At 32.6% G+C, this 12037-nt stretch overlaps 1 protein-coding gene across 3 annotated transcripts in view; it reads left to right on the forward strand.

The window, feature by feature from the left end:
• LOC139986778 (tachykinin-like peptides receptor 86C) overlaps window positions 1–12037 on the forward strand; it is a 211886-nt gene that overhangs the window by 157990 nt on the left and 41859 nt on the right. The window contains exon 1 of one of the 3 annotated variants that reach the window (XM_072002374.1): window positions 7441–8142. The exons of 1 other annotated variant lie outside the window; for it this stretch is intronic. In XM_072002374.1, the coding sequence (XP_071858475.1) occupies window positions 7848–8142 (295 nt within the window). In that variant the 5' untranslated portion in view covers window positions 7441–7847. Of the gene's footprint in view, window positions 1–7440; window positions 8143–12037 lie in introns of those variants that run through there. One more of the 3 variants, XM_072002372.1, reaches the window with a different exon arrangement.

Raw genomic sequence — 12037 nt, forward strand, 5'->3', positions numbered from 1 at the left:
AAGTCCATTTTCCTTCGTTTTGAAGGAAATGAAGGAAATATTGAAGAGTTTACGTCTATATCGATTGAAAAATCCTGATAAGCTCGACTTAGTTTGTTCATGTCTTTATGATTTTAAGTAGATTTAAGTTTATTGTACAAATAGTTTTTCTGAGAATTAATTAGACCAATATTTTTATTATCAAAATATGTGTTTTATATTTTAATTCGCCTTTATTGATAAACATCAACACAACGTTTGAAAATAAACAGAAGAAAGCTAAACAAATTAAAATTATTGTAATATTACTATGCCAGACTGCAGTACACATACTTGTATCACTATCAGATTCTAATGTTGGTATAAAGTTATTTAATGAAAAAAAGGCAAGATAACCACAATACGTAATATTTTCTTCGATCTTAGATCTTGCGATTCGATACAAGCTAACTGATTACAACGTAATCTGTAATACGATAGATACATAGCAAAAAAAGAAAAAAAGAACAAAATACTTTTCTGTATGACTCGAAAACTAAGCGTATTTTTATCTCATCAAAATCAACGAGGTGTCTCCTGTTTTAAATACTCTTCTGCTTTTCGATCACAAATGTTAATAAAAAGACTCTGGCACAAGCATAATCTTTTTTCATAAGGACTTAAACTAAAAAGATGTTTCGTGGATCTTGAATATCAGAGCTTTAAGGATTATTTAAATGTTGAGCGTGGCATATCCAAATATCTAACACTGATAGAATCGATGAGCATTTGGAGGCAAAAGCGGCTGCCAAAATTTTAATTGTCAGTCATAATATGCGTAGGCAAGAGGAACCAGAAGGTACCATAAGATTACGTGTGAGAATGGAAAAAATATTTTTAACATTAGCATAGAAATGAATTCTATATTTACGGGCCAGTTCTCGTATTAACATTTATGCACGAAGTCGGTTCTATTAGTAAGATAGGAGTTGCTAGAGGCGTTGGTGCACTTGGTGGTTTACAAACGGGTGTGACAATTGGTTGACCCAAAGCTGTGACCCATTTTCCGCAACGGTCTGCGGTGCAGTTGGTTCTGTAGTTGTGGGTTCTATGGCAGATGAATACGTTGCCTGTCAACTCGTGCGTTCTTCTGCCAAGTGATCCACCGAAGTAAGATTAGAACACGTCGATCTAGAAAATTATTTTTATCCGAGCGAAGTCAAAAACATTTTTCTACAATATGACAGTAACGTTCTGTCATTATTTATAAATATACCTCTCATTAAAAGATGCCTTCTTACGAATTTTGTATTTGTAACCCATGATAAAATTAAGCCAAAGCAAAAATGTGGGTGAAGGCTTATTTTTTAAATTACAAGCAATCGAATTCAATTTAATACCAAAGTACACAATGTACAGAAAGAAATTGGCTGCAAGAAATATTTATACATATCCTGAATCTCTTTCAACGAAGCGTTTTGTCACCAGGTTTTAGATTTCATTTTCATAGTATTGAATTTGTCTAGTTGTATGAAAATATGTATGTAGGTACATTAATTTCTTAAACATTGGCAGTATTCACAAAAATCTCGCTGTCTGGATGTTGGAACAAAGTACATACTTATTTACAGGTTACTTAAATTAAGGGAAACTCAAAGTAACTGTACCAGTCTCTGGCATAGGGCTGGTAACTTCGTGAGTTTATGATACGTCGGCTGCTATTAAGGTGCAGAAAGGAACTATGAATTCTTCGCTTATCCGAGAAAATTTGACCCAGTGACTATTAACATATAAAATATAAATAAGTATATTAAGATAAATTTGTCTGTCTAATATCTTATAAATTATGATTCATGATATTTTTATACTATAACAATTATTCAGTCAACACATAATGCGCCTATTCAAGAACTGTACACTTTGTGAACGAAAATAATGTTCAGATTTTTCATAAAGCTCATATGTTTCGTAATTATTGAACTCAATATGAAAGAAGTAGAAAATAAAAAAGTGTCTTTAACTGGGTCGAGAGAAGTAATTGTTGAAATAAAAACGTAAATAACATATCCGATTTAATAGGTAAAACAATTAGAGAAAAATTTAATTGTGGTTTTGGAAAAGATCCAAGTTAGAATAAGTATAGCAAAAATAATTACAAACGGTCTGAATGCTACACTCATAACAGACCCAGAATGAAAAAGTTAACCTTCTTGATAATATATTTATAACTTTGTGTACTTTTTGTCTCTTTAATATAATTTTCATGCATTCTTTTGACTTTCATAAATATACATATACACTCTGGAACTCTTTGTGTACCGTATAAAAAACGTCGTGAAACAATCGATTCGCAACAAAGTAGAAACTTGTGTTAAACTAATGCAAATAATAGGATAGGATATATATCTGCATTAGATAACAAAACTTTATTCAATAAACACATGTAGCAAAAGGTAACGTGCTAAGAAAAACAAACAAAAAAAAAAAAATATTTATTTCTGAAATCGAAATTTTATTCATCGCTATTCTCTATCATTCTACAACGATTATTCTTATTACTGGAAAAATATCATTTCGTCGCTTGAAATATCCTTCGTCTAATCGTTTCCTGACATGTTCTATTTTCTCTTTTCATAGTTCTTCATAACAAACCATACGAGTTCTCAGTTCCCTGTGAAATCGTGTAAAACCTTCGAGATTGATGTCAATTCCAGTGAAATGATAAAACGTGTTAAAAAATCGTACATTTATAAAACCAAAACGTGTAAAATAAATCGTTTAAAGTTAATAGCACACGTTAAAAAATATCGTATAGAAAATGTACCGTGTGAAAAGAGTTCCCGAAGCCTAAAACAACAAAAAAAGAAAAAAAAAATTTCGGTACTAAGAAGTATTGTTAAATTTTAACGAGAAACTGTGTACAAGAAGCTTACCTTTGTTCTTTCGAATGCTGCAAGCAATAGCTTTTAGAGAAACTTTTAGTTTTCGAATTACTCAACCGTAAACATTTTTCTCATTTTCCTCAATCTCTACTTTCCTACTATTATTTCGTTTTAATCGAGATTATTTTAATTGAATCACTGCCGATACGAATCGTAGATAACATCGGAATAAAGGGAAACCTTTCGTCATTTATGCTAATGAATTACTGAAACAAGGTTTTTATATGAAGTAAGTAGAGCAAGATTCCAATCGTTCAGAACCGCTCGTGTAAATCAAATTTTAATTAAGTGGAAATATTAATCGTTTCATTCGAAGTTTCTCATTTATCTAATACACACGTATCTGTGTATTTAATATAAATTTGAAAGATTTTAATTGAACGACTTGCTTTAAAAGTCAGTAAACGATGGATTCTGTTGATAAACCTGAAATATGAATAATTTGTTTATTTTCATTCAGTAAGGCACATCATAATGAACGGATGAGATGTTCTTGATTAATTCATTGAGCCAGCGTTGAATCAATGAAATATTTCATTTTATAACATTTTATTCAATTAATTTAAATTCCTCTTTGTTAACATTGCGATTGTTAGACTGCGGATATTTATGTATCCACAGGAAACATGAAAATGTAAAAATATACAGTCCGTGCACATGCTATGCAAATATACATAAAATATTTACAATAAATTGCTTGTTATAATATTTAGTAGATGCAACGAATCTTTACATAAATTTCATTTTTTAGCTACATCGATAAAAATACAAACTTGGACAAATAATCGCGATCTAATGACTGCGAAAAAGAGTTCCAAGGATTTGCTTAATATTTTTTGTGTCGTTTCTTCTTCCATCTGAATATATTATATTTTTATCAAGTTTGAAATCATTTTTGTGTTTAGAGTAATACGGTAAACTATTTTTCTTCCAAGTCATAGACATTCTCTTCTTCTGTGCAATGATCTTATATTATTATTCTAATACACTATTTATTATTTTATTACGTTTTTAAATAACAACGTAATATTAAGTATTAGCCAGACAAAACGATTTCAAATTTTGTTAAACACGACGTGAACAGTAAGCATCGTTGCGTGTTCTCTATCAAACATGGGAGCCCATACACCTTTGGCGTCGAATTATTTCTCAGCTTCTACAAAACGGATCAAAACGAAACGTGTCCTATCTTTTCCGAACATTAGGCTATACACCAGAAAAACCTCCCTCAAAATCCGTCCAGCAGCTTTTACGTTACGCGAGTACAAACAGACAGGCAAAAGCTCCATAAAATAGCTCTTTCGACCTCATAGCTTACGAGCTATTTCCGGACCACCGTTGGATGATAATTGGTCATGTTATGGAGTTTTCGATTTAAATATCCACGCCCCTGATTCCACCTAAGTATCTTCATAACAAAATATCTAAAGCGACAGGTGATAGCCGCATCGCGAGTTCAGAATTAGATTCCTCGTAACGTATTCCTCGACGAGCACTTGGAAATATTGAGTGATAAAAGATCTTAGGATGTGGATATTACTGGCAATATTCCTCCACAGTGTCATGTCCATTTCCATCTTTAAAGTCATTTGCACACACTATATCGACATACTGATCCACTGACAATGACTGCGTACATTTTATCTTACTGCACTTGGTATACTTAAATAGCGAACGGTGTCGAAGACGATACGATATCATTACCTAAGTGAACGCATTGTATCTATCATATTTATGATAAGTGATCGCGTTAGTGTTATCACTGAAATATTCCGCAAAACGTAAACATCGAAAAATACTATCTTATCGGACCATTCCTCGATAGCGAAGATGAATGAATCGACCAATTACTATTGACATGGATGATATGTTTTTTTTTTATATTCATCCCTAAGGATAGTCTGGCTGTTTGTTGGTTTAATTAAATCTGGGAAGTAGTATACATAGAGGATGGCTCAACAAAAATTAACACTCGAATATTTTGAACTGTGAATAAAATGTGTTTAGAAAAGCCGCGTAACTGTGAGTCGTGTAAAAGAAATACTACCATGTAAAAGGAAACTCAGATGTACTTTGGAAAAAAAAAGATTCAGCGATGGCTTGTTTTATAAGCGTTACTAATGAGCTTACTTGACAAAAACCGCGTATTTGTAAAATATAAAATATTGCAATATCATAGAATAGATAATAGAAATACGTAACTTTTAAGTGATTAATGTTCAGTTAAAAGAAGAGGATTTTAATACCTTCAATGTAATTTTTTAAATCGTATAGTGATAGAAAACATATCGAGAATTAGCTTTTTATACTGTTTGCTGTTTATACTGTTTATTAGCAATCGTCGTCTCTCACGTGTAATCATGAAGCGCGTAAATTGATGAACTTGCTGGTATTTGATAACAATTTTCTAGTTTATCAACCGACACCAGGATCTGTAATACAAGTAAATGAAGGATATAGATGAATAGTAACAAAAAAGCTATCGGTAGAAGACGCGAAGGCGCAAGTCATTGCGCACGCATCTTTGAATGAACGCGATTTTGAAGCTTCAGTTGCTCCAATGCAGTTCTTGGGTATGCACGGTTATCGCAGTCTCGCATTGTTAGGCTGATAGACGCGTTTTTTTGTGGTGAGAATGTGAATCGAACCTATCGACAACCATGTCGGGCATTATTAAATAAATTTTCATTTAAATAATTATCTAAACAGAGGATCAGTTGTTAATTGGGACTTCAAATAAAAAATAGAAATAAATTATTTGTTATATTAATATATTATTTAAAATAATGAAATTAATTGTTCTTTTCAAATACAATTTTATTTTTCATTTATCATTTTTATTTATTTTTATTCGTTACTTATCGATCGTCGAAGAAATTTTAACTTTTACACAAATATTTCCACCAAGGAGATTACTATACATTGGAATTTGTAACTTTTAATAATATTTGTCAGCTATGATAAACACGACGGATACGATGGAAATACGATGGATATACAATTTGTTGGAAAAACGAGTAGTTGTAAAAGGAGATTTGATCTACGATTTATTTATTGAAAAATAATCTTATTAATTTCACGACTGTGTCATTCAAAAAACGAAAATCTATTTATTTACATAGTATTATTTGTTCTCCAATTAAATTCAAATGAAAAATAAAATTTTCAAATGAGAAATAAGAAATAAGTTATTTTTGGCATCGTTTAAATGACTTTTATTTAAATAGGAGATTTAATTCTTATTCGCAACTGAAATGTTATTTCAATTTGTTATTTATCGTTTCACGAGTAAATAAAGCTTTGTCCAACATTGATCGACGATAATAATTGCAAAATAGAAGCGGCAGATTCTAGAATTGCGCGTTTGTAAATGGCATCGCCAATAAATGATTTCACGCCTCTGTGTGTAATTTGAAAAAAGATCGCGTTAATTGAACGAGTTTCAACTATTTTTGCGCAAATGGATAAAAACGAGTGGAACCTTGTTGGAATAAATATCGTGTTGCCTTTGTATTATAATTAAGTTCATTTTTAATTGGCGCTTATCTGTTTACATTTGCACAGTAATACGATATTTCATTATTATTATGATTATTATTGCATTAAACAATACCACAACCCTTCAATATGATGTTCCGATTTTTGCGATTATTGCGTACCTCAACAAGTCTCAAACAATCTTTATCAAGTTTATGTTATGCGAAAACTGGTGATCACGCGTTGATCGAAAGGATCTTACCATTATTAAAATGAGGTTTTGAAATTAGTGTAACTGTAAATCATGATTATTAACACAACTCTGATATATGAATGGATCCGAATGAAATCTCACGATATTAAATGTAGAACAAATATAATAATTTCTAATAGTTTCAAGTCTTCTTAATTTCTAATTAATTATTCAAGTACAATTATTTATTTCAAAGTTAATTTGGTTAAAATGTATGTTCATTTCTAAATTGTTAATTATTAACCGTTAGTTACTAATTGACTCGCTAGTTATCGTACTACATTAACAAAAATTGTAATAATATCGGAAATGAAAGGGCGAGGATACTTTGCTCGATTCGTATCAACGATACACGAATAATATTAGTAAAATATATGAATTAATAGCAAACCGGTGATGAAAAGCAATGTATTTGTTTTCTGTAAAAACAACAGACAGATATCCTATGAAATAATATTAATTGTTTCATTCTGGTTTATTCTTATTGGTATTTACAATTTTATTATTACAAATTAATTATTACAAAATTTGATTTATACGTAGACAATTTAACGAGCTGAAAGTAACGAATTCCTTAAATGACAAAACTGATATAATGTTTGACATTTACGGATTCCAATTCTTTTCTAGTATATTATTTTTTAAAAGTGAATTTTATCGTATCCTGATAGCCTATATTTGTTGGTCTAATAAAATATAAAATCGCCTTGAGTCTTTCTGCCTCCGTTTGTGTAATTAAATCACATCGTATTAAGAAGAAACCAAGTGTCCATATACTTTTCAGCGATAGCGTCTGAAGACACTTGTTTCTATTGCGTGCATCTTGTTCTGCCTGTTGCGTTCGCCGTCGTCATTTGTCACTCTGAAACCGCAAACTTATTAGCTCGTACATAATCTTTTCAGAAATAGCGGCGCATTATTTTCGAGAAAAAGCCGTATAAAAGTGGAACTGATGAAAGAAGTTCGCCAACAAAGATGAGTTCTTGAACAAACTTTGGAAGTATCCCATGCACTAAGAGAAGATGTTCTAAATTGTTATCGGTAACGATTAGTTAATACGTAGATTTAACAATGCAACGGTTTGAAAAGGGAAAAGACAACGTAAATTACGTGCAACGCGAATTCACGTGAAAAGACGTGAGAATTTCAGCCAAATTGTTCGCACCTGGATACTGTTGTCGTTTTTAAAAAGTGCTGGTTTTTATCAGGCTTAAAATATGGACAACTTGTTTTCGTATGGCTTGTACAACTGCAGTACTATAATTCTCAGACGAGACATCACAATCTTGTTGATGTTAAATCGTAGCGAACTTCTTAATATATTGCAAAACGCTTTGGATAGTTCTACGGAACGGGAAGTTCTACGTGATGCTTTTTTAGACTGTTTCTTTAATTATCAAGAGCGGCCGTTTGACTTGTCATGGTGGCAAAAGTTGTTCTGGTCCCTAATATTCGCTGCAATGCTATTGGTGGCAACCGGCGGCAACGTCATCGTCATATGGATCGTACTTGGTAAGTGATCCTTATTTTAGCACAATCGAACATTCGATTTAATTCGAGCCTTAAGGGAAGAGATAAGAGTTTCCAGTTATAGAGGTTTCCATTTAACGAAGTTCTCAAACAAAAGTGCTTTAATTAACGACAATTCGACATACAGAAGTTTTGTACAAACCTTCGGTTACATTCCTTTTTCCAGAAAATGTTGCAACTTTAGGTATTTAAAACTTCCTCTTGGAATTCATTTTATTTTTAACGCAAAAGTTAAAGACGCATGGGATGATTGCAATTATGTGTTCGACTGACGAAGAACTGTTAGGTTGTGGTCGAAGAACGACTTAACAGAGATACACACGGCTTGCGGCGTTTTATGCCTTTTCTTTTATCGAGACAGTCACGATCCTTGAAAGAAAGACGACAATATCGAATGATTTTGCGATGCGACAGAAAACTAATAGCAGGATCTGAAACACTTCGAATGACTTGGAATCTGTATATGTGACGACGAATTCGAGTCACTTCGAACCTGATTCGAATCTTAAAACACTTGAAAGTTTCGATCAGTCTTGAATATTAATAGAAGTCTCGAGTCTTTGAACTTTAAAGTCTCTCGAGTCTTGATCTATCTTGATATTCTTGAGTCTTGATATTCGATACTCTTGGCTTGAGAATTCAAGAGTGAAAACGATGTTTGAGGAATTTTGCTAGTGGAGGCTTTACGCTACTTATCTTATTGAAACACAGAGGAACATAAAGTGGTTCGAAGAACTCGTCGATCGTCATTTTGACGACAGAGCACGATCAAGATTTCCAAGTTGAGCAAGACTCAGAATACTTTATAAAGACTCAAAACCTATCAAGATTCCAGACTGAATCAAAGCTTTAAAGAGTTTCAAGCTTCGAATTCTGTTCGAGGTGATTCGAAGCGATTCGAATTGTTTTCTTCTTATTATTTCATTCCCATCCTATCGCTACATACATAGCTAGACGCTCACGAGTTGCTGAGACCGCGACGATGAGAAGTTCGATTTATAGAAGCAAACTTCGACTTGTAGAAGTCTGGCTATTCTAAACTCGAATCACAGAGGTAAAATAAAGCATGTGAACTAAGTGGCAAATAATTCCAGTTGACGTAAATCTCGTTTCGACTTATAGAAATGTTTGCGGCGGAGCAGGAGGCAATGAACAAAATATAGTATAATCTTACAGAGATTCGAATTATCGAGGATCAACTGGTACATACATATCGCTCATTCTCTACAATAATCCATAAGTTCGTATCATTTCAAATTTTCAAACTCGATTTTCTCGTAAACTAAGCCTTAAGTGAACAAATTTCATTCCATATCTTGTTCTTATTTCTTCATAAGGAATCACTTCGTGCTTGTACACGTTATTCGGCCGCACCCTGTATACTTACATAGATTAGATTCTATGACGTGTTAGCATTTATCGGATGCGTTTTACGAATGTCGATATATTCTATTAAAGGAAACCACGCGTTTATGTTCATTGTCAGTGTGCACACACACACTGTTCGCACACTGTGAAACGACATGAAAAATGAATCTTTTTTTAAAGGATGGAATATGCGTGGATTCGTTAGCTTCATACAGTTTCGTGCTGTGCAGCACCGGGGTACGATACGTCAGGATTAAATTGGCAATTTTTATTTGACACTTGGAGCCGATATTCGAGATATAAAAGTGCTAACAAAGACAAGAGTGAAAGTACGACTAACCAATTATGGAAAGCTTTATTTTATATAGGCTGAGTCTAGTAAATAATTGAACCGAATTATGATACTGTTCTTATTGCAAATAGGAAGGAATTTACATTGTTTATCAAGCTCTATCGTCGTGTAGTGCGATTTTTACAGAAGTGCATTGAGGCAGTTGTTAAATACAATTGAACTTTTCAATGGAACTCTACAATTTTGTTCGCATTAGTTGATTACCCGTGCTATTCAAAATTCAAAAGTATTACGGTAAAATCATCAAAATCAAAAATTCAATACTTTTCAAATTCAATACATAATAGATTTTCGAACATCTTCGTACAAATGCTTCCATCATTGCATTCTAAATATTCTCTCACTCGTTTTCTTACATTTATCCAACACTCACAATTAAACAGTCCCTTTTCATTCGTTTTTTCATGCTACCAACGGAAATAAAAGGTTCTGTATACAGTCTGTTTTAATAAAAAAAATTCCACAAGGCATCAAGAGGATTTTAGTCACGTGAATGTGGTGGCAAGGCTGTCGGATGTCAAATCATTTTCCTCCATAGATTGATATTAAATATCTCGTTATGGCGCGAGCGTTATGAGCCGGTGCTCTATGCCGCTGATAATATTTCAAACAGATTCGCGTCTCTGGTGGAACATCACGTGGCAAATCGGGTAATGTGAATTCAAAGAAATACCGATTTCCTTCAGCATATAAAGCGTTATGGGAAATGGAATACGGATCGATAAGGCACGTGTTAAGAATTTCCTATCACACATTGATGCTGTACCTATTGTTTGTACTTCTTGTATGCCGTAGATTTTCCGTAATCCAGACATTCTCGCTGAATCGATTAAAAATACCATTATTCGTTAAAGAAAATTTCGTTCCCTGCATTCCTGTCTTAATCCTCACGCGTACCTACGTCGTGGCAATTTAACACGTTTCTCACGTAAAGATGACGTTATTCTGTCATTTGTAGAAAGGTTAATCTGAAGCTCTGTGACTTTTATTTTTCTGAGATGAAATATATACAGTGACGAATGACAGGAAGCTGAAAATTCATACACTGTAAATCGCAGTTACCTTTATATTCAAAGTAAGAATATGGTAGAAGTACCATATCAGTAACAGTCGGTATATCTATTCATTTATGGTAATAATTTACGGTAAAAATTACAATTTATCTCTAGAGTGTTCACAGACAACCAATAATATTATCGATATTTTAAAATTTTTGTTTTACATATGGGGTTCCGTTATAAATATTTCAAGATTTTCAATATTGCATTCACAATACATACTGATCCTTTTAATTGAAAACTTTGAAATATCGACGATATACGTATGGTCTGAGAATATCCTTATACATATATTTCTTATTTTACAAATTTTCTTTCGTTCGTCTCTGTAGAGTAAAGGACAAAACCAGCGACAAAAGGGTGTGACAATATTTGTTACGAAAAGGGCTCTGTGTGTCAATTATACGCAATTCTTACGTTTTATCAAGTAACGGCTAGTTTATTGTTTTGTAATCGCTGCACGACAATTATGCGCTCATTATACAACCCCTTGGGGAATACATAATTTTTCGATAATGTGTGTTTTAGGTGTCTGTGATAATTCAGATAGACGAAAGTATAAAGTTCTCCAAACAATAAATTTCTATTTTTAGCAACATTTCTCGCAACATAATTTCTCTGCTATGCAAAAAGAACAGACGAGACGAATATTCTAATTACTCGCAACGTCTAATTGTTTGCTTTAAATATAGCTAACAATAATTCAGGCTGAACTAGAATGTGTCGAGTAGTATTAACTTTTCGATTTCGAAACCTCAAAAGAACATTATTCCAATATTTCATTTTCACGTTACGTATGACATTCAATATGCGTGTCGATTGAATTTTTTTTTTTATCTCGTTTCCAAGAATGGAAAACACTAAAACTAAACTAAACTAAAACTAAAACTCAAAACTAAATTAGATAGAAACTGGAAAAGAAGAAACTGATTGGTTGGTTGATCCACTATTATCCAGTAGTGTTTGTTAATACCAGTTGGTAGGAAATTCAACGAGTGTCTTTAAAAACCACAATAAGATAAAAATGAAGAATGAAAGTTGTGTTTGAAATTTTATATTTTAGTTAGTGACATTCAAAGCTATTAAAGAGCATCTCAAG

This window comes from Bombus fervidus, chromosome 4, assembly GCF_041682495.2.
Source record: "Bombus fervidus isolate BK054 chromosome 4, iyBomFerv1, whole genome shotgun sequence".
NCBI lineage: Eukaryota > Metazoa > Arthropoda > Insecta > Hymenoptera > Apidae > Bombus > Bombus fervidus.